The following is a 25,692-nucleotide window of genomic DNA, read 5'->3' on the forward strand; positions in this document are numbered from 1 at the left end:
CCTCGCTGTAGCGATTCATTTTTACCCACACATTGTTGTTGCTACGTGGGAAACAGGTTTATTAAAACACCGTGGATCGTACTTGTGACATATATGTACACACATATGACCGTTAAAAGAAAAAATACGAATTTAAGAGTTTTTCTTTCCTTTGCGTCGTTATAGATTCGAGGGATATGTGTCTCGAATACTCATAATACGAAATAAACGAGAATAGCGTTATCAACCCGAACAATCACTTTGCCAGTTTGTACTGTGTCAGGAGTTAATGGAATTCTTTCTTGTACAAAATTCTAAAAGGTTTATACCTCGTACTTATTATTCCACGCACTAATATTATTTATCGTACGAGTTATTACATTGTACTTTTAGGTGAAATCAACTGCCTTATATACAATTGCCTATGTAATTTAATTATATCATAAATGAAAAATATAAATGTAGAGAATGGTTTATCTCGTTAATACATTGTCTTTTTCGTTTCAGTTTCAAAGGATTTCCTGAAATTTGTTTTGCAGAAGAAAAACGGTTTGGGCGACGAGCGTAGTCGTCGTTGCAGTTAGACTATCAAAACGGCAGTGGTTCTCAGTAAGTTTGCGAAACGCAATGCGTTGTATCGTGTATATATATATGTATATATATATACATATATATATACGTTAAAAAGAGAAAGTGACAATCCGACACACACACACACACACACACGGTTTCTGGAAATATAAATACTCTTTGTTTATTATCGAATTCTCGAACAACAATTTTCGTTTGCTACCTATTACACGTTGGGACGATGAGAAACGGGCGTTTAATATTTGGTACATATATAGAGCCTTGTATTATCGCCGATTCTATTCGGTATTTACGGGATCAAACGAGAATCGAGATGCAATCGAGTGTACACATATATTTTTCACCGTTCTGTTTTTTTAATAGGAAATCCTATGAACGGGGCCACGCGTTCGACGTGACTACGCGACGTATAAAAAAGAAACGCGACGACGAACGATTAGAGGATGGTCGCTTTGTCACCCTCTATATCGCTAAAGAAACAAGAAGTATACCTCCTAATGTCTATACTCTGCTCATACTCGGCTCGCAACAATTGCCTGCGACGCTAGTGAATCGTACAGGCATATTCTCGCGAGACAAGTAACACTAGTGTATCGTAATACTGACAGTAAAGAGATTACTATGATATTAAAATTAAGCTCACGTGGCGGATCTGCGCGTGTACGTAACATTTAAAGTACAATTACGCGGATATAACGGCTAGACTATATGTATATATAGAACGTGTATATATCGTATAGTTGCAGATAATCGTTACCCTAACATTAGAATTACAGGATTATCGTCTGACGTTACGTTCGCAGATACATCTTTCTAAGTGCCTTGTATTCGTTCGGCGCAATGATAATTCTGAAAAAACGGTAAAAAAGAAAAAATAAAAACTGATATATAATACATGCATGCATACATACATACATACATACATACGTACATACATACAAACAGACATCCATGCATGCACCTATGCACGCACATGTTTTCTTTTCCCCATTTTACATGTATATACAAACCAGTACAAAATACCTATTATATTTATTATTAGTCTTATCGTGCGTAAATTTCTTTCTTAAAATTCGCGCGTAAAATCCGCTTAGAAAAGTGTGCCCGAAAACGTAGACGCGGCTTTTATATAATTCGTGATTTCGACACTAATTCGAGAAGTCGCTAAATCTAAACGGTGTATAAATAATACGGCCTAGCTAAGTAATAAATAAGGATAATGCAGCACCGATTTATCCGATATATACAAAGAGAGAAAACGAGAGGTTACTACGCAATAAGCGATAATGCGTATATAAGCGAGCAACGAAAGACTCGCTTTCTTTCCTCGCCTTTTCCTTTATGCTTTCTTCTAACTTGTCTGAGATTTTAGTTCTATCCTTTCGCTCGAAGCTTTCTCCGTGTTCACGAGATTCCCAAGAATTTTCCTCCGTCGCGAAATGTCGCCTACTTGACGAGCGAAAGATAAACAGAACGGAACATGGTGCGCGTGCGCACGTCGAAGAAGAGGGCGTATCCTTCGCGATGAATATACAGTCACACGCATTCGTGGTAACTCGTTACGATAAAACAATATTTTGTTTAGAAACAGCGAGTATACGTACAAATCGTTTCAAAAGTGCCGCGCGCTACAGATAACAAACGATTCATACGTTGAAAGGAAATTCGTCTCGTATTGTAGCTTTTCTCGCGAATATATACGCTGAGGAGCGTCCAAAATTGCGTCATGTTAAAATACGCAGGCTAAAACGACGAATCATCGCGCAACAGCTGTTGTTCGAGTATCGCGAGTAAGATCACTGCGGGAAGCATTTCATAGACGCGATCGTTTCTTCGAGATTCGTCGAGGATACGACTTTCGCCGTCGCATGCGTTTACCGTGTCACACGACAAATCTTTCGAGACGTCTAGTCGCGCGACGAATACCGGTGTGTCCCGAAACGCTTGCAGCGGAACGGAAACGAAGGAGAATATCTGGCATCATACGCGCGCACACCGTGACAGGCGTTAACGACCACGTTCGACGCTACGCGTCGCTTCGAGCGGAGGCAAAAGGTAGAAACGCGGGAACAGGCGACGATACATTAGGAATCGATTTTTCCCTTTCGTTTTCTTTTCTTTTTCTTTTTTTTTTTTTTTTTTTTTTTTTTTTTTTTTTTTTTTTTTTTTTTTTTATCACGCCATCATTCGGTTCCCGATTAGACGAGAACCTCGAGACTTTCGCGCGATCGGGCCTTCTGTTGTCCGCATTTCCCGTTCGCCTGGACGATCATGGCGACCGATTGGCAGCCACTTTCGGAACTAATCGGTCGAACCGGTGGCATAGCGAGCCGGAGCTTGTACCAAAACTTTTGGTTACCCGAAGTCGAGTTTCCAGTTTCGTCCCAGTGCAGTATTTTTAAACGATCGAGCGAGAGTTCGCTACCGTCGTTGCAACTCCGACTCGATCGTTTGGCGATCATGGTTGTGTTCGATAGGTCCTTCGTCGCGATCACTATTGTTCGCGTCGCGAGCGATGACAGCTGGTTCAGCACCGCCCCGATGCTAGTCTCGTTCCAAACGTTTCCCAGGGAAGCCGGACTCAAGATCACGATGATTCTCCGGCTCATAGTGGCGTGTGCGCCGATCTCCAGACCCCCTGAAACCAAATTTATCCATTTATATCTTTTCCTCTCATCTCTTCTTTTAGTCATTCTTAAAGTACGGAATCAATTAAATTACAGAATTAAATTAAAGGTAATGATCGCAAAATTGCCGACTATACTCGCCGGTTTCATCGATATCTCGACGCTTTGTTCGCCGATGTTTCACTGATTACGGGCAAAGTCGACAACTAGTCAAAGGATGAATCGGATTCCTCCCGAGTCGGCACGCGAGCCAACTATGCCGCGATTACGCCAAGCTTTCACCCCTCTCTCTCACCATTTCACTCTCTGTCAGATCGTTCATTCGGGATCAGTACTACCCATGGAGTCTCGTTTATACCGAAAATTCCAATTTCCTTCCCAACCTCAACTACTCTGCTCAAAGTTTCCTTTCTACGATTGTAGTTAAAGTTCATAAAATATGTTTATAAATTATTAAATTCATTATTAACAACAAAAGAATATCGTTATTAACAAATTATTCAACACGTAAATTTACAATAAAAGTAAAAAGTTAATAAATTATTGGCTATTACTTGAAATAATGACGTATTTGTATAAAAATGTACCTACAATTTGCAAAAAGTTTATAAATTATCGCACTGATACAATATTAATTTATTATTAACAAATTGTTTAGAACGTAAATTTTGTATAACAGTGAAAAAATTAATAAATTATTGGCTACGACAGTAGAAAATTAATAATTAATAAAATCGGCAAAGTTCGAAAATTTTCCAACGGGGTGGGGGACTCGGCCGATCGGAGGCTATATAAAGAGCGACGAGCCGCTGTTCGAGTCATTTGCCGATTTGGCCTCGGGAGTGTAACATTCAAATTTTTTCGAGTGCGGGAGTGGGGGTGGGTCCGAAGTGAGGTGGGGTTGGCTACCCCACCCTCGCTCCACCCCCTTAAACAAGTTACTAATATTTTTTTATTTTCAGCTATTAATTATTTTTTTCTCCCAGATTTTAATTATTTTCTATTTTTTCAGGTATTCATTTTTTTTTTATTTCACATGTTATTTTTCGTTTATATTTATTTATATTTAGACATTCGAATATTTCGTATAATATTCGAATGTTTCGTCGTTGGTCTGTTTCTGTCTCATCGATGGGTTGCTCGTTCCACTTGGTTAATCTTCATGGTTTCTGTTCCTTCGTTTTCTTTCCTCGTACTAATTCATTTCCTTTCACAGGTTTATATTAACAATAAAGTATTCTGTTTTAGCTTTTAGATTTCTCAAGATTATAAAGTTTCTTCAAGACTTCATTTGGTAGTCATCAATGGACGACGCGAGATGCGTGCGTCTAGACCTAAGTAGTTGTAAGCAGTTATAAGATAGATGCCTAGGCTAAGTCTCATGTGCGCGCTACCTGTACAAAGGTAAGCTATCTAACTTGGAGCGAATATATATATTTTCCCTTATCCCTCTCGTTTACCAAACAGAACATAATTGTTCTCGCGATAACCGCGATCGTTCTTAAGTACCGACTAGCCTACGTGACGTACTCCCGTGTACTCGACAACTTCGCGTCTCATAAGTCATTCTCACGACTTGTCTCCGACACTCATTTCCAACCACTGTCAACCTCGTCAAGCATCGAGTTTCAGGGTGGCCCTCGGGTCACTGTTTCTTCTGGATTCGATGCGGGGGTCCAGCACCCTGGTCGTACGCGACTGGGGCATGGGCCTTCAGTTGGACGGACATAGTGTCTACGGTCAGACCACTTGGGATGATTAAGTTCTACCCCTTGGGGCAGGGACACGAAGTGTCTGTCTGGCTTGCAAGACCCCGCTGGACCCTCGCAACGACTCTGGGAGTTTCACTGGTTCGGGGAACTATCCTTGGTTCACGTGTAAGTCTTGACGAGTACGGCAGTGGCTGGACTTGAACTAGGTTCGATCGGGAGGGTGCCGAGGCACGAAGTTGTCTTGTACACGAGAGTACATCGCCTAGGCTAGTCGGTCTTTCGAATAATCGCGATCTCGTTCGGGCGTGTCGCAATTTTCTATTTGCTCGCGTGTTTGATATTTCATTCCTTATTTTTATGGGAATTTGAAAATATCTTAGCGTTGCGACAGTAGAGTTTCAGTATACCGAATCGAAGTTCCCTTTGTAAGACACGAAATAAAATAAAGTGTCAGTAGAGTCACTTTAACTTAATTCGCTCCAAGTTAGATTAGGGTGCCTTTAATACAGGTAGCGCCAGCAGGCTGCGCCACTAGGGCGCATGTCGGGTCTCGACGCGTAGCCACCTCCACGTGGTGAGACCTGGTAATTGGTATCGTTGACGAAAGATAAATCTTTGGCCAACGATACCAAGCTAAGAGCTACGCGCAAAGTTTAAGATATTTCTTATCTCTTGTAAATTGTCAATGTTTCTTTTGAACTTTGATAATAGAGAATGGGCAATATCTGTTGAAGTAATATGTGATGTAAGAAGAATAAAGTAAGGGAAGTAAGGGAAGTAAGGTAAGTAAGGTAAAAAAGGAAAGTAAGGAAAGTAAGGTAAGTAAGGTAAGTGAAGTAGGAGAGTGAATTTCTAAAAATCTGTCGATAAGCGACCTTCTATATTGTTATGTTATTCTGATACAAAATCGCGAAATCGGCCAAAAATTCTCGCTGAGGCGACAAAAGTATTGTCCGAGAATTCTTGGAAATGACGTCATTTCCTGGAACTGTCTCGACGAGCAACCTCCTATCATATTATGTTCTCCTGATACAAAGTCGTGAAATCGGTTAAAAAATTTTCTTCACGCCGCAAAAGTATTGTCCAAAAGCGGCAAAGGCATTGTCTATGTACACTACAAAAGTATTGACCGAGAATTCTTGGAAATGACGTCATTTCTTGGAATTCACTCGACGAGCGATCTCCTGTCAAATTATGTTCCCCTGATACAAAATCGCGAAATTGGCCAGAAATTTTACGGCAAGGCAGCAAAAGTTATTTGTCCGAGAGTTCTTGGAAATGAGGTCATTTCTTGGAACTGTTCTGGCAAGCGACCTCCTGTCATATTATCTTCCCCTGATACAAAATCGCGAAATTGGCCAGAAATTTTACGGCAAGGCAGCAAAAGTTATTTGTCCGAGAGTTCTTGGAAATGAGGTCATTTCTTGGAACTGTTCTGGCAAGCGACCTCCTGTCATGTTATGTTCTCCTGATACAAAATCGTGAAATCGACCAGAAATTTTTCCTCGAGGCGGCAAAAGTATTGTCCACAGTGGCGGCAAAAGTATTGTCCACAGTGGCGGCAAAAGTATTGTCCACCGTGGCGGCATAAGTATTGTCCACCGTGGCGGCAAAAGTATTGTCCATGCCGACTGCAAAAGTATTGACCGAGAATTCTTGGAAATGATGTCATTTCTTGGAACTGTTCTGGCAAGCGACCTCCTGTCATATTATGTTCCCCTGATACAAAATCGCGAAATTGGCCAGAAATTTTACGGCAAGGCAGCAAAAGTTATTTGTCCGAGAATTCTTGGAAATGATGTCATTTCTTGGAACTGTTCTGGCAAGCGACCTCCTGTCATGTTATGTTCTCCTGATACAAAATCGTGAAATCGACCAGAAATTTTTCCTCGACGCAGCAGAAGTATTGTCCACAGAAGTTGCAAAAGTATTGTCCACCGAGACTGTAAAAGTATTGTCCAAAGAACGACCTCCTTTCAAGTTATGTTATCCTGATACAAAATTAGCAAAATCGGCCGAAAATTTTACGGCTAGACTGTGAAATTCAATATAATAAATCTTTGGCCAACGATACCAAGCTAAGAGCCACGCACAAAGTTGTATTGATATTTTTGTATTGATATTTCCTATCATTTGTAAATTTTCAAAGTTCCCTTTGAATTTTGATAATAGACAGTGGGCAATATCTGTTGAAGTAATATGTATATTAAGATTAACAAGGTAATTGTTGTAAGGTAAGTATAATGTAAAAATTTATCCTTAAGCTCGAAAAGCCTTGAAGAATTTGTGAGTAGAATGAATAATAACATCTAAGACCTTTTTAACGAGTAACGCACAAAATATATTTAAGTTAAAATATTTAAATAATAAACTCTTCGACGCGATAACTTGGTACTCTCCTTCCAGAAGTTCCTTCTCTCCCATTCACTCTTAATAACGATTACATTTACATGTTCACTCTTTCATATTTCTCAGACAACCGTCTCATTCTGGGATATTTTAACAAAGAGGGTGCAAGTCCTTCGGGTCACCGATTTAGTTAAAATTGTGCAGGTTTGTAGATATAGTCATGCAGTTTAAGAAAATATATCATTATAGCCGTAAATACTCGATAACTTTCGAGATATTTACGATTAACGTTTTATTATTTCTTTAATTATAAATTTATTTCCAGTAGTTTTCGAGTGGAGTGGTGGCGTAACGGCGACAGTTAAGAGTTCCTATGTTGTAGGACCCGGGTTCGATTCTCGCCTATAGTTGGTAGTTTTTTTTCAATCTATTTTTTTTATTTTGTATTCATTTTTTGCCTATGAAAACATTGTAAATAAACAATTGAAAATAAAATTTGTTAATCAAAAAATTTATTTTTTACGCTTACTTATGTTAGTATATATTTACTGCGAAATAATAAGAATACTATACAAGAAAAACAGTTTTCTATAGCAATCTTATTTACTACAGGAAGATAACAAAAATACAAGTAATCATTAGATACAGGAAATACAAATGTAAGTATTACATAAACTGATATAAGTATTAATTATTAAATTAAACATTGCATAAGAGTGTTAATTATAATTTTAAGTTTGCTGTACAGCTATAAATGTTCATGAATTGATTACAAAATCTTGGAAATTTATTAATTTTCTACTGCCGTATTGATTTATTAAGATTTTAAATTCTTTTAATATTACAAATTTTTACCGCTTGCGATCAGCGCCATCTATGATTTGGGCTCAAAAATCAGAAAAGTAATAGGAATATAGAATAGGCAAGGAGGTCGTCGAAGAGCTGGTCACGTGGTAGACAAGGACAGAGAGGGGATAGAAAAGGACAGAATGGCTCCGGCGGTGAAAAATTGTTAATTACTCTCTTTCCGTAAACAATTTGTGAACTTTTATAATTTCATTGCAAAGCTGGAACTTCAAGCAACATTCTTATATAATATTCGTAAAGAATGTAACTCTAAATTGTTAGTTATTAATTTTTGTTTGATGGCGTCTATGATTTCATAACGGCGACAATTTCGATCTTCCGTGAAAATAATTTAATACTGAACGAAATTAGAAGCAAAATGTGATTGAAAGTTATATGAGAAGATTCCAAAAAACAATGTCTTTCTAATGAGTGTATAAAGTTTCATAAATTAATTGCGTAAAGGATAGTAATTAATGAAAAACCAATGGCGTCTTTGATAATTTTCGACAATAATTCAAACATTTCGTAGAATAATTATTAATAATTAATTAGTTAGGGACAAATTTATGTCGAAAAATATATTGGAAAGTTCTTAAAGGATCTGGCTTTACGATGGAATTATAAAAGTTCATAAATTAATCGCAGAAATTGAGTAATTAGTGAATTTTCCACTACCGATTTGATTTATTAAAATATGTAAGGAGCACATACCAGAGTTAGTAAACTGACATCAGAGCCGTCTATGATTAGAGAGTCGAAGTTCGAGTTCCACTAATTTCGTTCAGTATTAAATTATTTTCACGGAAGATCGAAATTGTCGCCGTTATGAAATCATAGACGCCATCAAACAAAAATTAATAACTAACAATTTAGAGTTACATTCTTTACGAATATTATATAAGAATGTTGCTTGAAGTTCCAGCTTTGCAATGAAATTATAAAAGTTCACAAATTGTTTACGGAAAGAGAGTAATTAACAATTTTTCACCGCCGGAGCCATTCTGTCCTTTTCTATCCCCTCTCTGTCCTTGTCTACCACGTGACCAGCTCTTCGACGACCTCCTTGCCTATTCTATATTCCTATTACTTTTCTGATTTTTGAGCCCAAATCATAGATGGCGCTGATCGCAAGCGGTAAAAATTTGTAATATTAAAAGAATTTAAAATCTTAATAAATCAATACGGCAGTAGAAAATTAATAAATTTCCAAGATTTTGTAATCAATTCATGAACATTTATAGCTGTACAGCAAACTTAAAATTATAATTAACACTCTTATGCAATGTTTAATTTAATAATTAATACTTATATCAGTTTATGTAATACTTACATTTGTATTTCCTGTATCTAATGATTACTTGTATTTTTGTTATCTTCCTGTAGTAAATAAGATTGCTATAGAAAACTGTTTTTCTTGTATAGTATTCTTATTATTTCGCAGTAAATATATACTAACATAAGTAAGCGTAAAAAATAAATTTTTTGATTAACAAATTTTATTTTCAATTGTTTATTTACAATGTTTTCATAGGCAAAAAATGAATACAAAATAAAAAAATAGATTGAAAAAAAACTACCAACTATAGGCGAGAATCGAACCCGGGTCCTACAACATAGGAACTCTTAACTGTCACCGTTACACCACCACTCCACTCGAAAACTACTGGAAATAAATTTATAATTAAAGAAATAATAAAACTTTAATCGTAAATATCTCGAAAGCTATCGAGTATTTACGGCTATAATGATATATTTTCTTAAACTGCATGACTATATCTACAAACCTGCAAAGTTTCAACTAAATCGGTGACTCGAAGAACTTGCACTCCCCTTGTAAGCCTTTTTGTCAAATGCGAATCATCGAATTTCTGTTCTTCTCTGGCCAAAAAAATCATCGAAAAGAGTTAATTTTCCAAATGGTATGTCGCGTATCTTTTTAAGTCATACGAAATCGCGCGTGGAGAAGAATTCACTCGCGTAAGTACTATACAAGGACTTTAAAAGACAATAAATTTACGACAAAGAAGCTTGGAATTTTTCTCCCTGTACCGTAAACAGTTCGCGCCTGTGCGTGCGCGATCAAACTGACGCTCGAAGTCCGAATGACCACGCGTGTTGCCATAACACACCGTACGAGAAGACTCGGAACACAGGAGAACGAGTAATCAGCTGCTCGCGGAAAGGGAAACAAGGAATAAAACGTATAATAAACGCGTCTTGCGTTTCTCCGATTTCCACGCGTTACTTAAACCGTGACAAATTAAATTAGAATTTCGGAACAAACGCGAATACCCGGCAGGAAACGCGAAATAACGCAACGGTACGTAAAATATCCGAGCGAAAGGTTAATTTAGACGCGATTCCCGTGGATGTTATCAGGGACGGAAAATTTCCGAGCCATTTCTCCGCGGCGAATGCACCCCCGAGTAGCAGAGGGTGGACTACTATTCGTTTGCCGAGCACAAAGGGCCGAGGTTGCGACTAGGCGACCGATTATACGACGTCTATCGGAGGTTATTCGCGATCGAGCGTCAGTTTTGCGAGAAAATCCGATACCGTGGCGAGTAAACCGCTCTCGAACCGCGGAAAAATGGGGAATTAATCGGATGCCGAAACGGGGAAAATGCCGGAGGAGAGAGGCGCGGTTTCCGGGACGCGATCGGAAGTCGGTGGAACGGAAAGGCCGTAACACGCCTAACTCGAAACCGCGGCTCGAATTCGCGAGACAAACGACGGAGAAGCTGGCCAACTTCCTAATTCAATTTGCCAACTTCCATGTTCCGCGCCGTGATTCCGCGATCCCCGAGGATACTCCTTCCAACCTGCCTCCCTTTGCCTTCCGGTTATACGCCGCTGCATCGCGGCCCGCAAACGGCCGCAGAGGGCCGCAGAGGGCCGCGGAGATTTTCCGAATTATTCCAGGGACTACTGGAGGGCCGAGAACGGAAGAGAGGAAGCGGGGGCGAGAGGGGGAGGATCGCGGAACGAAATTTATGTATAGGCTGTAGTTTGCATCGGGTGTGGATCGGGGCCGGCAGCGTGGCGCAATTTGCATGAATAAAATCGCGGCTCCGCTCGGCCGCTGCAACACGGCTCAATTTCGTCCTGCCAATTAGAAGGAAATTAGCGTCTGAATATTTTTCCCCGTCGTTATCACCCCGACTGCGCGCCTAGCCCCGTTCGTATTCATGAGACGCGGCCAATCGGAATGACCGACGTCATCGCGTAAACTTTCTTCGATCCTCGAGCGTGTCGGAGGATCGGAGAGACTCGTTGGCAGCGCCAGGAACACCGAGCAGAGAGACACACAGAGAGAGAGAGCTGGATTCCCGAGGGAGAGAGGCAGATTCGAAGTTTCCGGCAAAGAGGCGAATTCCCTGGCGACGATGCTACTCTTTCTCTCTCTCTCTCCCTCTCCCGTTTCCAGCAGTCGTCGTCGTGGTGGTCGTCGGATCTCTGGGCGGCGTCGCGAGGGAGCCGGTGCTCGCGATCGCCGGCGTCCTTTCGTCGGACCGACGTCACCGACGCCATCGACGCCACCGACGCCGAGGTCGCGAACGAGCGCAACACTCGCGCGTTTAATTAAACCCGAGACTTACAGTTCTGATTCAGCTGGGACAGCTCCAACGCCGTGCACTTGTATCGATGCCTGGACTCCAGCGTGGGTATCACTATACCGATCACCAGGCTCGAGTCCTTCTCGTGGTAGCACACCAGAGCGTCGCATTCCTTGCCGTCTGCAAGCAGCGTTCGTGACCATGGTTAGAGTACGTGTCGCTTCCTTCCCAGCTGCCACACACTCGCCGGGAAGGTGACTCGCCAGCGGAATCCCGCCTCTTTCCGATCGGACCACCGATCTCTCCGCTTTCTTCTCCGCGTAGCTGCTTACTCGGAAACCGACCGATCGCGCAACGTCCGCGACGGAAATGGACGACGGAGAGAAGCTTCGAAGGAGGAGCGGCTCGAACGACGAATAAACTCGGCTTCCGAGGCCTCGCCTTCGATTTCTCCGCTCGAATGGATCGACACGCCGAGCCTTTCGAAACGCCGCGACGAATTCCGCTCGGCTCGGAATCGCGATCGCGGGTGAAAGCCACCGATCCTCCGCGAGCCGATACCTCGGTGTCTCGCCAAAGTCGGGATTACCCCAGAATTCCGATTATCCGCGAAATCTCGCCGATCTTGGTCCCCTCGGCGGGAGGAACCGCATAATAAAGCGGAAAGACAGACAGAGAGAGAGAGAGAGTGACCTACGCGACCTATTTGCTCTTCGTTCCGCGCTCTTTCCAGTTCGCTGGAATCGAAGCGACTCCCGGCAAAGAGACTCGAAAATCAAACCCGGGGACAAAGGGGAGGCAGAGAAATCGGATCGATCCGGCATTCCGGCAACTTTGATTATCGCGCGCTAGTCGTCAAACGTCGGTCAACGCTGGATCGTTATTCGACAGCCATCGCGGCTCCCTCTCTTTCTCTCTCTCTCTCTCTCTCTCTTACGCGCGCGGTCGCGAAACGTTAATGCACGGCGTCGCGGCGCGCCGCTTCCCAGAAGCCTCGTAATCGCGGTAATTTTCCAGCTTCCGTATTAGGGTAGGGGCTACTCGATCGTCGGCTACCCTATCGACCAGATCTCGTCCGAGACGGCATATCTCCTTCCGTAACAGGCTCCGACTTACACGTGTACCACCTCGTCGCGCAGCCCGAGGCGCGCGGCCGCGATTTATCGCCTCCGCGTGTACCCACCATCCCCCCCCCCCTACCGTTTTCCTCCTTTTCCGGCCGACCCAAGCCCAACCACCGCTGGACCATCGTCCTCCCGATCCCACCGCTTCCCTCCTCCGGATAACCCGCGACCGATGGAACCCTGCGAGATAAGCCGTAATTCCAAGCCCGCCGCGGTTTATCGGTAGCTAGCACGCGTGTTCCGCGTTATCGGCATGGCTCAGATTCGACGGGAAGGCGACGATAGTCGCGAAAGGCTACTCCCGAAACGATTATCCCCTCTCGCGCGCGATTTATCCACGAAAGACACGGGACAGGAGCGTAGCCCATCGCGAAGAGGTTAAAGGATCACGGGTCACGTAAAACTCGCGCGAAATGGGAATCGAATATGTTAATTTCGGCCGAGTCGAGCGGGTGTTATTCTCGAGCTCCGAGACGCGCCGCGTCGGTTTCGCGAGAACGGAGGAAAACCCCGTTTGGGGGAAAACGGGAGGAAGGGGGTGGAAATTGCGAGGATCTCGAGAACAAACTCGGAATGATTTTACGCGCGAGCATCGACGACCTGCTCGTATCGGCAACCGACGAAATACGATCCTCGCCGCGTCCGCGGAATAACGATAAGCCCGGTAATTTCGTACTCCACGCGACACCTGAAATCCATCCCCCGTTCCGTTGCATCCGGAACAGTTGGCTCGCTGATATTCGCGGAGCAACGATACCTCCGAATGGCGAAAGTCGATTCCGAGAAAGCGGAAAGACCGTGCATTTGGGTGTGGTGATTGGACGATCGCTGAAAGGGAGCAACGAAAGGGGGTAATTACCGTTTTCCTCGAGAGGAGCGAATTTGTCGCGACAGAGGAGCGCCAGAGGCAGCCAGCAGCGGGCGTAGAACGCGCCGGCCGAGATGAGCAGGACCAGCACCAGGACGCCGACCAGGAACGACCTCCTCCAGGATCCGTTTTGCAGTCCCAAAGCGAACTGCGGCTCTGCAAAGGCAAACCGTTCCTTTAATTTCTCGCAAACACGGTAGGAACCCTATCGCGGTGGAAGGAAGAGATAAAAGGGGCGAGAAAAGGAGCAAGAGAGCGAAATTTTCGTGGAAATTTTTCGTCGGAATTGCAACGAACGACGAATCGCGTTCGAGGTACTCGTTTAAGCCACGGATCGGGTGGCTGATTAGCCTCCTTCGTCGAATTTTCTCCCTTTTCCACGCGACCGAGAGTCCCCGCGAACGCGATCCAAGCTTCTTCCTTCGGTTGTTACCTTGCCGATAAACGTGAGCGGGTAACGTGATCTCCTCGTCCACGCCGTTGCTAACCTCGCACTTGTACTCGCCGTAATCCTCCAGCGTTATGTCCTCGATCTCCAGGTAAGAGCCGACGATCTGATTGTTCTCCCTGAAAGCAGACCATTCGGAAACAAACGGTTAAAGCGCGAGTGGAGAAAAAGGAGAATGGAAAGCGTTGGGAGGGAACGCGGAGCGGGTGGCTGCTGCTCGTAAACAGCGTCGCGCGCGTTCCGAACGGAGAAACGAAACGAGCGTCGTTCGAGAATCCGCGCGCGCTCGTAAACGCCGCGCGTACCTTCCGCCAATAAATATCGCCACCTCGCGATTTCTCCGCAATTTCTCGCCGAGCAGAGAAACAATCGTCGCCCGATTTCCTCCCCCGCGATTGTCCAAGTCGAGATGGTCGCGGGAATCCTTGGCGTGGCGGTGTTTAGCTGGAAGGGACGAACTGGTGGACTCGTCGGTAAGACTACCCCTACAGGCCCTGCCTCAGACGAGGATACCATTGGAAGGAAGGCAAGAGAGACCTTCCTCCCGCGAGAAAGTCCTCGTACCTTCACCAAGCTGGAAGACGCCTATCGGACGATGGTCGCTACGCTCCGATCCCACGAGAGTTTCTCTCCAGGCCGGAGCTTATTAAGCTTATAGAGCCGTCAGCTGTCTCGCTATCGCGGCCGCGCCCGGCTAATCGGCCAGTCCCATCGTGGCCCTTTTTTCTCGCGAGCGCCGCGCGTTATCGCGTCGCTCGAGGTTAATCCCCGACTAATCCGACCGGGGGGAAGGAAAATTTTTCCGCGCGCGAGGAAAGCGGAGGCTCGCCGGAAAATTCAATCTCGCGGCCGCTTCCGTTGCGCCGAACCAATTCCGCTCGGAAACTCGACGCGCGTCCGAATTCTCCTCCCCGTCCCTGCGCTCGCGGGAATACCCGCTCTGCCCGGAAGCGGTGATTCGTCCGCGATTCAGCCTCTTTCCGCTACGCGGATGAAAGTCGACGCGCGATCAGCGCGCAACGCGAATTTTAAATCGACCAACTAGTCGTCGACATCCGACGCTATCCGCCTGCCCCGCTCGCCCCTTCGATTCGGCAACTTTTAATTAAAAGTCGCCCGCCAAAATCCGAAACAATCGGGAAACGCCGCTCATTACGGCACGCTTCGCTGCGAATTACAAAAGCAAATTTAATCCCTCCGCCTCTTGCCCCCTCGCGTCTCGTTCGATTCGTACGTATATATAACACCGGCAGTCGGAACCTCGGCGATTTTCGCCCTCGAGTTGGAATTAAATTAGCACGCACCGATAAGTCCATCGCGAGCTGAGAGACTCGCGGATCGAGAAGACGGAGAAATAAGAACGCGCGAACCCTCTGCACTCGGGGCGAGATTTTCGTCGCTTCTCGGGAAATTCGAGGATTCTTTTTCCCTTCTTTTTCAAGTAATCGAGGGATTCCGTAGGAATTGAGACGCGCAAAAGGGAAGTGTCAGCGATAGGAAATTGCGTGAAACGTCGCCAGCATCGGATTACGCCGCTGCGTGAGCACGCGGCAGAGCTAATGCTAATCTACGCGAAAGATAGAGCGTGACCAGGTACGAGATTTCGCGTCTTCTCCAAAGATCGAAAAATTCTACGGCACCTTGGCGTACTCGTGCGCGAACGACGGAGATCCGCGAACAGGTGTCCCAGGGCCGGCGGAGTCGCGTTCGCAAACCGCGCCCAACGAGTTTGAAGGAAGATCGATGGCCGGCCTGCAACGGAGTTCGCGGAACGGAATAGCGAGGGTTCGAAGTATCTCGTCGATCGAAATAGTTTAAATCGACTCGCCGGCTCGGAATTTATAGACCGTTCGGGGAAACGCGCGTTACGCGATCTCGCCCGCACGCGAATAGATTTTAATCTCGTAAAAGGTGACGGGAAATCGATGAATCTAATGATTCCACTCCCGTCGCCCCCCTCTCTGCCCTACCGCCCCCGCGACCGATATCGCTGCTCGTATCATCGCGCGGTCAATCCTGTTTAATTAAGGGAAACCGATGAACTCGGTATTCATCGTCGCACGGGCAGAGTCTATCCTGGAAAACAACGCGTTTATCGAGTTTTAATTAAACCTCCGTCATTCTTCGGCCTCGATCCCATCGCTCCTTCCCGGGAACAGGGCTATCTGGCCCGCGTGCGCCCCGATCGATGGGGTTTTTCCAATCGGAAAACGCGCAGCTCGCGGGATTCCCGGCAACGCGAGGATGTCACGTCCCACGGCCGTTTTAATCTCTCCAACAATACCGGACGGAATTGCAAATATCGGACGGCGATCCGCGGAAGCGATCCGACGGGGGTTGCGGAAAGTTGGGCGAAAAAGGAGAATCGATAGAGCGCGCTCGCGAGAGCGATTTCACCCCCGTGGACCGAGGAAGCGGCGATGGTCGGCCGTTCCTTCCTTGGCGCGCGTCCAACCGCTTCCGCTTCCCTGGCACTCGCGTGGCCACGCGATTCCGAATTTTTCCACGCGCCAGCGGACCACGATTAATCCGAGCGGAAGAGGGGTCTGCCGCGGCGATGGCGCCTCGCGTCGTCTAGCGTCGCGAGAACCAGAGTCGCTGCGAGTGACAGCGTAGCGACGCCTTCGCTCGCAACTTCCCGACGACAACTACCTATTAGGGCGGAATCCACCTGCACAGCCTGGTATCGTCTCTCTGTCTCTCTGTCCCTCGGTAGACTCGGGGGCTCCATCTTTCTCCGCGATCGAGCTGGCGAAGCGACGAAACGCGACGCGACTTCCTCGTTTCGCTCCGCTTCGCCTAGCCTGCGGAATCGGTTCGGCTCGTCTCGGCTCGGCTCCGCTCGGGTCGGGATAATTAAACGGCGCGTTGTAATCCGCGATGACAGTCCCTGACTGACGGCACTCGTCTGTCAAATTCCAGCCGGCTGAATCAGGCCGGGGATTAAGTTTCCGTCGAGGAGAGACAGTTTCGCGTGCGTAGGCACGGGTCCGACAGGATTAAGTGTCCGTCGCTCGCTATTTCGCCTCGTTTCTCTTCCTTTCGTTTCGTTCCGCGGCCATTCCGTGCCCTCGCGATAAGGCTGACGAACGGAAAGGCGGACGGAAAAAATCGGTGGAAAAGAGGAAATTCGGAGAGAGAGAGAGAGAGAGAGGGGGCGGGAGAGGGAGATAGAGAGCCGAACGACCCTTCGGATCGCGAATATACGCTTCACGGCGGAAATCCGACCGCGCGGCGGAATCGATGGAAACGACCGATAATACGCTAATTTAATCGAGTAAATTGCACGCGGGCCATTCCGTGTCTCGGCTCGCTCGCCCTCCCCTCCTTGATCCTGCAATCGAATCAGCGAACCGGTCAAATGTTAATTAACCGGTTTGTCACGGGACGCTATCGCGACGTTTCGCGAAATTCTCCTCCGCTCCGTGGGCAATCCTTGTCGTCGCCTCGCGAGACACGCTGCCCCGCGTTCCGCGTCGATCGTTCCATTCCACCGCGGTTTCGTTTAATTTCCTCCCGAGACCGTGTTCGATTTTCCCCGTCCCGTACCCTTCCGCCGCGCGGAGGTCTTTGTCTCCGGTCACGGTACAGATATCGTCGCGGAAACGGCCGAGGATCGTTCTTTGTCTCTCTGTCTTCCTCCTCCGCCCCCGTTTCCGTCATCGTCCTCCGCAGTCCTCCGCACCTAACCCGTCCTCCACCCCTCCCCCCAAGGACACCCCGTTCGAATGGTTCGCCACTCTGTCCACCATCGGAGATAACTCGAACGGGAGGAAAAAACGGTCGGACCGGTCGCGGAGAGCGCGTGGGTCGACGAGGCCGAGAGAGATCCATCCAGGAGCATCCATCGATCGGCAAAGTTGGCCCCCCTCTCTCCGCGGGTCTCTCGCTGCTTCTCCCCTGGGGAAAAAGTATTATTCGAGCGGAACGACTCGGAATTAAGTTACGGACCCGTTATTACGGGGCCATTAATATTAATTCCGGTGCTAGCGCGCCGATTAATTCGCCGAGTCGAGGGGAATTAAACGGATTACGCGGGAAATTTAACCGGTCGCGCCCCGACTGTTTTTCACCGTCGCGACGCCGTTGCTTCCTCCCCCTCTGGCTCCGCGGAAAATTTCCCTCGTCCCGGAGGCAGAGATACTCGCGACCATCCATCGCGGAACGCGACGTCGCAGCGGTACTCCTTAAAACCCGACCGTTGTCGTCGTCGTCGTCGTTGTCGTCGCAGTCGTCGTAGTCGTAGACGCGTTGAACTCCGTGACGAGAAAATTGAACCTCTTTGTTTCCCGGGTCGTAGCCGACGCGAGTAAAATTCACCGGCTGCGAGGAAACATCGTCGGGAAGCAGCGGTACGTTTCCGTCCTTTGTTCCGGTGTTTCCGTCGACCTCGTCGCTTCTCCGCCCTTCTCCGGATGCTCGGCGCCCCGTTCCGCACCGTTTTCTACGTTTCCCGGCAACGACGTTGCGATTAATGCGTCCTAGCAAAGTGGGTCCCCGACCCCTCTCCCCACGGTAATCGCGTCGCATTCATCCACTCTATCCCGCAGCTTCGACGACGCTGCCACGACGCTTCCACGACGCTTCCACGACGCGTCGCGCCGCACGCCACGGCCATTCGGCTTCATCGAACATTGCTTTTTTTACCCCTGTCACTTTTTTCCACGCCTCGTCTCTCTTACCCTCCTCCTTTTTCCTCCTTCTTTCTTCTTTTTCCTCCCTTTTCTCCGATCCGCCTCCACCCCCGATCACCCCCGACCGCCCCCGTCGTCGATCCGTGATTTTTCTTTCGCTTTTGTTCCTCCTCGGCACTTTTCAATATTTCAGCGTTCTTTGTCCCGTCCTTTTTTCCCCTTTTCTCATCTCCTTTTTTCCTCCATTTTTCCCTTTTCTTTTATTTTTTGTCGCCTTTCCATCCTATTTCCCCCTGGCTCGTTTGAATCCACTCCACTGCTTTTTTCCTTTTTCCTATTCGTTCCCATTCCTCCTCTCCCGCCTATCCGTTTTCCCGACTCGATTCTTCCCGATACCTCGCTCGATTCTTCCGTCCGAGCCTCCTCTTTTGCTTCGCCCCTTTCTCCTCCTCTTCTCCGACGAAAATTCGCCCGGTTACCGGCACCCCCCCCCCCCCCCCCCCCCCCCCCCCCCCCAGCCTCGCAGGCAGGCGAATCGCGGAGGAACTCGTTTGGTCGATAATTTCGCCCCGATGGTCGCGAAAGTACCGCTTGTCCCTCGTTTTCTATTTCGACCCGATAATTGGTGCAACGGCGCCGAAACGAGAGAGCTCGCCGAGCTTTCTCCTCGCCGTCCAGGACAATTACGACGGCGGTGCGCGGATGATGGCGGCGTGGTCCGATGGAAACGGGCGAAAGTACCGCGGGTCGGCGATGAATTAGCGCTAGCAGGAGGCGGCAGCGGCGGCCCCCGCTCGCAGCTCGCGAATTTGCATTCGAATGCAATCAACGTTGATAGATCCGCATCGGCGGCGCGCCCGGCCCACGAGACCGCGCGTAATTCGTCTCTATTAGTCCGGGCCGAGTAAACCGGTCGCTTAAGATTTACGAGGCCGAATCGTCCCTCGATCGGACAGAATCTGTTCGTTACACCCGTTAACTCGGTCCATCGATCACCGCTGCTTTCCCCCGGTTAATGCGTCACGAGAGAAATCCACTCCACGATCAACACCCCCGCCGCTCTACCGCCCGACGTTCGCGTCTCCGAAATTCCCATCGCGTACACCCGCGCGCTCGATATCCTCCGCCGCGGCCGCCATTCCTCCAAAACTACCGCCCCGCGTGCTTTTCCTGATTCCACCGAACCGCGCGCGTCCAGCCTCGGACCTACCACCACCTACCTACACCTCTACCTACCTACCTACCTACCTACCTACCAGAGGCACGACCCCGCGCGCGCGTTTACTCCGGCCACCGGTGCATAATGGAAGCTCGATTAAAACCGAATGGAATATAAATTGGAAGCCGGAGAAGGTAGAGAGAGAGAGAGAGAGATCGCGAGTAGCTTCGGGTATCCCGTTTAATCCTGACCGAGCGGCGCGACGCTTAGAATATGAGAAGCCCGATGGACCACCCATGGCCGGCGTACCTCGCTATCTCGCCACGATGATCGAGAGTGCTCTCGACGACGAAACGAGAGACAAAAGAAGCAGCGGAGCGAAAGGGATCGGAGGTTGAGAGAACCGGCTAACCAGCGCGCCGCGAGAGAGACAGAGAGAGTGAGAGGGAGAGCGAGCGTTTGCCGATTTTTCCTCTTGGACCGCGAAGGGAGCACCACGCGGGGCCCGAGATTGGCAGCGGACGGAAGCCCATCACGCGGCGAGGGCCTCGATCGATCTATCGCGTGCACCGAATCGACGATGGACGCGCGGCGCGGTTCTCTTCTCCCTCGCCGCCCTTCCATTTCCGCTTCGCAGCGCGCCACAACGCTCCGTTCCGTTCCGACGAAGCGATTCGAGTCGCGCTCGACCGGTTTCACGGCGATCCGTGTGTGCTCGCCGGATACGCCTCTCTCGCGAGAACTCGAGGGCGAACAACAGTTCCCCGGACAGACGCGGACAATTACCAGCGCCGACGTTTTTCCGTTTCCACTCGGCGCGCGGTGGTCGAGTTTCGAGAGAGAGAGAGAGAGATCGGAGAGAGGAATCGGCATTAGCACAGCGAGGGGGACACGCGAAAAAGGGGCCGATTCAGCGAGGTAACAGACCAGGCTATCATTAACGTAATGACGGAGAGCTCGGACGCGGAGGGGCAGCGAGGATTCCTCGGAATTTCTTGCCTCCACCGGTTCCTCCTCTCCTTCTCCCTCTTTCAAGAACGGATTTCGTCCTCGTTGTCCGCCGGTCGTCGAGCCCGGCTCCAACACTCCTCCGAGTTTGTCCCGGCGTTATTACGTCTATAATGCCCCGAGAGGCCCGTCGCAAAAAGGCTAATCGCCGGGGCCCCGCGACCGCGACCACGCTCCTCTCTCCACCACCGTCCCTTTCACGTCCCTCTGCGATTCCGCGTCGGAACGCTCTCCTTCTCGTCCTCGTCTTCTTCGTCTTCTTCGTCTTCTTCGTCGTCGTCGTCCACCGGTCCGTCGGAACGTCGCGACGATAGCCGGTATGCGTATACACCATCGAACGTATGTATGGCCACTATTCGCGGCAAAGGGAACAGAGGAGGAGGGTTGCACAGCGGGGACAGGCGGAAGGGTCGTTGTTAGTTTCGCCGCATCCCGGCCAGCTGCGGGCATTACACCGCGGCGTGGCACGCGGTCGCTAATTGGAGGACAAGTTTGCAACCCGATTTCGAAATTCGCCGGTGAGATATACGGGCCACGGGAGACGCCATTTGCGTCCGCGGAAACCAGCGGATGCCGCAGCGTCGTTTCCGTTCCACCCGGTCTCCGATTCCTCCACAAAACTTGTCTTTCCACGCGTCCTACTTCCTTGCCTTCGCGACCAACGCGTATACTCGTCGACGAGATAGGGTTAAAGAAAATAGCGTGCAACGCTGGACTCTGGACTCACCTGGACACTCTGTGCTGCGCGATCCTGCCGTGGCTTGGTAGCGTGAGGTTGCTGTCGCTCTTGGACCAGGTCACCGAATTTTTCGCGTCGGGCAGGTCCACCTTGCCCAGGTACGCCTCGCAGAACAACCTCGCCGCTCCTCCCAGGGGTACCAACTGCGAGGCTGGCCTGTACGTCGGCAGCGGTTTGCCCGTGTATCCGCCGGACTTTTCCCCTGCAAAGCACACACCAACGATCCCTTACAACGAGTTTCGCACCCGACTCCAGACGTCTCTTATTTCCTTTATTTATCTAACGGGGTACTCGGACGATAATAGGCGAACGGAAAATTAAATTTCCCACGTTCGCTCGGTTACGCGCTCTCGTTAAAGCCTCGCAAAACCCGATATCAACGGGGAGTGTATCGGAGTTAACGAGACGGAGCGCGGTCTCGAAGCAACGGCAGCAGCTATTCTCGATACGTCCAGGTGACGTAAGACCTCGACATGGCCGTCGTATATACCGACGACCTTCCATGCTTTTCGAGAAACCTTTGTATCTCCGACGAGGATCGCGATTCATTGCTAGGTTTTCTCGCGTTTTCGCGACACAGGCGATTCGAAATCGATCGGATACGTATTCGAGGTACGGAGAGCAGAGACGGTGAAAATTGTGGCAAATTATTCGGAAGGAAATAACGGGGAGGAGGACGAGTAACCGAAACGTTTCGCCGGGTACAGGAGTCGGAGGAAACGAGCTTTGCTCGGGATGCATCGACAGCGTCGACGAAACCGCGACGATAATCCCGACACGTGTATCGCGCCCTCGCTGTAAGCAGGACCGCGCGTACATCTCGGGGAAAACGCGAAGCGTAGGTAACGGGTGAATTACGGTTAGACGAAAGTGGCGTTATTAAAGTGATTTTCATTTCCCTCGCGATCCATTTCCCGTCCCTAGCCGCCCCCCGTCGACGCTAAACACCGTCACCGGCCGCGTTCCCGGGAATAATTACGAAATTTCATTTCCCTCGCGGGATCCCGCAAATTATCCACGCGCGCACGGTCCAACTTCTCTGACCGAACGCGCGGACAAAGCCGTCCACCAGTGAGACCGCCACCAGAGCTTCGTTGAACCGTCATCCGTGCCCAGGGATGGCTCGTTCTCCTCCGACAGGACCACTTTAACCGGTCCCCGACTATCTCGCTCCTCGTCAGCTTCCTCCTTCGCAAACGCCGCGTCCACCGACACGGCTCGGCTTCGTAAACACGGCCGAGCGAGTACGGAACCGATTACTCGAAACCAGCATCGGCTTACCGCCATCGATCTTGGTCCTTCCAACGCGATGCGACGCGCCATATTTTCCCCCGTTTTCCACCACCTCCACCACCCCGCGCGACTATTCGCCCGATTTCGGACGATATCGCGTCTCTATACGTGCGCGCGTAATATCCGGGACGACGGGTCGAGGACCCGGGTCGCCAGCGTCACATATCGCGGTGTGCACACGCCTCGCGCGTACGTGTTACGCGACCGATTCTCGCGTCATCCGCAGACGTCTTTCGTTCCCTGTCCGACGCGCGTGTTCGATACAGGGAAACCGGGTCGACCCCTTTCTCTCTCTCTCTCTCTCTTCATCCCTCTCTCCCCCTGTCGCCGTGTCTCTCGGGAGACAGCCGTCGAAATTAACGCCGGTCGCGCGCTGTTGGCGCTCGCGATCGAGAGGAACTCGGCGCGTATTCACGACCGCGCGCGCGATTCTACGCGAGACGAAACTACTGCACACACGCGCACACGGTCTCTGGATGGCTTCGGAGAGGAAATACCAGTCTGTTCCTTGACACGTCGCGCACCGCCTCCCATCCGAGGGTGCGTCTCCTGCGTGCACGTATGCCTCGCGCATCGCGACGCGTACCCGAGCAACGCCGCGATTCGCAGTCGCCGGGTACGTTCTCGCGAAATCGCGGAAAATACGAGTAGAGAGACGCGACGACAGTTTTATCGTCGGCAAGTTTGCTCGTTCCTTCGTCCCCTTGGACGATTTATACGCGGTCCTCCCGCGCACCGTACCGTGGCTGATCCACGGCCCGTTAAACCGAGGAAGCCCTCGGCAGCGGTGCGTGGCAAGCTCCTCGATCAATCGTGCAGCGGGCGCCAACTCGGTTCGCGATTTTCGCCGAATTTCCCGAGCAGAGCGTATATATACCAGCGATCTCGAGAGCAAGGTAGACGAGACTCGCGATACACACCGGGGGCAGGCCACCGAGCGCACTCTGTTCGAGAGAGAGACTTCCAAGAATTCCGGTTACCGTGGCGAAGAAAGGGCGCACGATTCCTTTCACGGCTTTAAAAGGGCTTCTCGGAATCGCGCGTGGGTAGCTTTATTCAAATACCTCCGCTTCTGCTGCGCCGCCTCCACCCTCGCCGCCGGCCCACTCCGTCGTTTGTTTCGTCACGGCTTCGCGAGAGAGAAATCGATGCGCTCCAAAGTCCATGCGGTCCCACAGGTCGATATCGCGACCGAGCGCGAGTAACGAGGTAACCCCGGCTGTGCTCCCCGTGGGGCCCCATCCGCCGAGAGATCCTTCCCGCATCTTTCCCGCTCCCCCGCCACGACTCTCGCGGCTTATCATCCGAGTCGCGCGAGTCCACGGATAATCCGCGGTTCATGGGCATGCATATGCATGCATTCCGGGGTACGCGCCAGTGCCCGATAAGGTATCGCGTCCCCCCCCCCCCTGCCGGGTTACGTCGCTGTAAATACGCGGATAAGCCGAGACGCGATCGGCCGTCGCGACGCCTTTCTTCGTTTCCATTCGACTCCTCTTTACGCGCAGAGAGATCGCTGCTTTCTTGCTGTCGCAGCCGAACAAGCTCGTCGTTCCGCTCGCGGCTACGCGACCAAGAATAATGCCCGGCTGTCGGATGGACTCCGTGTACCGGAAGCCGATGGAAATTGCGAGGAAACGAGGTTGTCGCGTCGCGACGGAGACAGATGTTCCTAACGAGAGACCGAAGCGAGACCGTTCTCACCTGCGTCTCTTCTCGTAATTTCGAGCATAGAGAGAGAGAGAGAGAGAGAGAGAGAGACGCGCTCTAGGCCTGGAATCTCGGGAATCGTAAATAACCGAGGCAGAGGTCCGATAATGGGAAAGGGAGGAATTGGAAGATACTAACCGAGAACTGCGAGCGTGATGTCTCCTTCGAGGAAGGTGGTGTCGTTCCTCGCCCGACACGAATATCGGCCAGCGTCGGAGGCTCTCACCTTTTGCGCGTAAATCGTCTGGTTCGCGCTCTCCGGGTACAGGATGAAGTGGCTCTCGCCACCCGGCCAAGGGTAGGCCCTGTTGTCCTTGTACCTGCAACAATCGTCGCAATTCGTTATCCCTGGATATCCCCCATTTCCACGCAAAATCCTCCCTCTCCCTCGCTTCCGTTCTAGTTAACGGACGCGAGAGGGAGAGAGGGGACGTCGCGGGTGCAGGCGAGATCGGTGGACTCGCGAAGAATTTAATAAAGCGGCGCCGCGCGAGTCAGGCACGCGAACGCGTCGCGGCAAATTGCAGTCGTGCCCTACCTCGACTTCTTATTTCGCGAAATAATTTCGGCGCCGGGACGCGCGCTCGTTCCGCGACTGCTTCGCGGTAACTACGCGGAAACCCGCACACCTCGTTGCCGACCTGGTTTTCTAAACGACGAACCCGACAAGGGAGAGAAAGAGAGAGATGAAAGAGAAACAACGGGAGAACGAGAAACGAGTCGATAAACGAGCCGTTCCGGCCAACTTTAATCGAGTTTCGCGCGGAAAGACGATCCATTGAAATCCGCCAGATTCTATTTATCTCGAAAACCTCTTTACGCTCTCTCCATCTTTCTCTCCCTCTCTTTCTCTCTCTCTCCTCGGATTATCGCTCCCGATCGATCCGACGATCGTCGTGCCGCTTCCTCTGTTTTTCCTCCAACTCGGAAGCGCGGCTACAGCGGAGGAAGCCGTAACGCGGCCAGAATCCTCTTCCTCTCGGCCGTCGCCGCGATCTTAGACTGACCGAGATTCCGCGGCTCGATACGGTTCTTCTCGGGAAAA

General features: G+C 49.7%; 1 protein-coding gene across 1 annotated transcript in view; it reads right to left on the reverse strand.

The window, feature by feature from the left end:
* Positions 1-2,760: 2,760 nt before the first annotated feature.
* LOC108553137 (single Ig IL-1-related receptor) overlaps positions 2,761-25,692 on the reverse strand; it is a 60,891-nt gene continuing 37,959 nt past the window's right edge. The window contains exons 2-7 of the mRNA XM_017907916.1: positions 24,786-24,967; positions 21,633-21,846; positions 14,090-14,223; positions 13,648-13,812; positions 11,707-11,844; positions 2,761-3,208 (exon numbers count right to left, since the gene is read on the reverse strand). Coding sequence (XP_017763405.1) covers positions 2,769-3,208; positions 11,707-11,844; positions 13,648-13,812; positions 14,090-14,223; positions 21,633-21,846; positions 24,786-24,967 — 1,273 coding nt within the window. The 3' untranslated portion in view covers positions 2,761-2,768. The remainder of the gene's footprint in view (positions 3,209-11,706; positions 11,845-13,647; positions 13,813-14,089; positions 14,224-21,632; positions 21,847-24,785; positions 24,968-25,692) is intronic.

The sequence above is a fragment of the Eufriesea mexicana genome, unplaced genomic scaffold (genome assembly GCF_001483705.2).
Source record: "Eufriesea mexicana isolate 0111107269 unplaced genomic scaffold, ASM148370v2 scaffold9443, whole genome shotgun sequence".
NCBI lineage: Eukaryota > Metazoa > Arthropoda > Insecta > Hymenoptera > Apidae > Eufriesea > Eufriesea mexicana.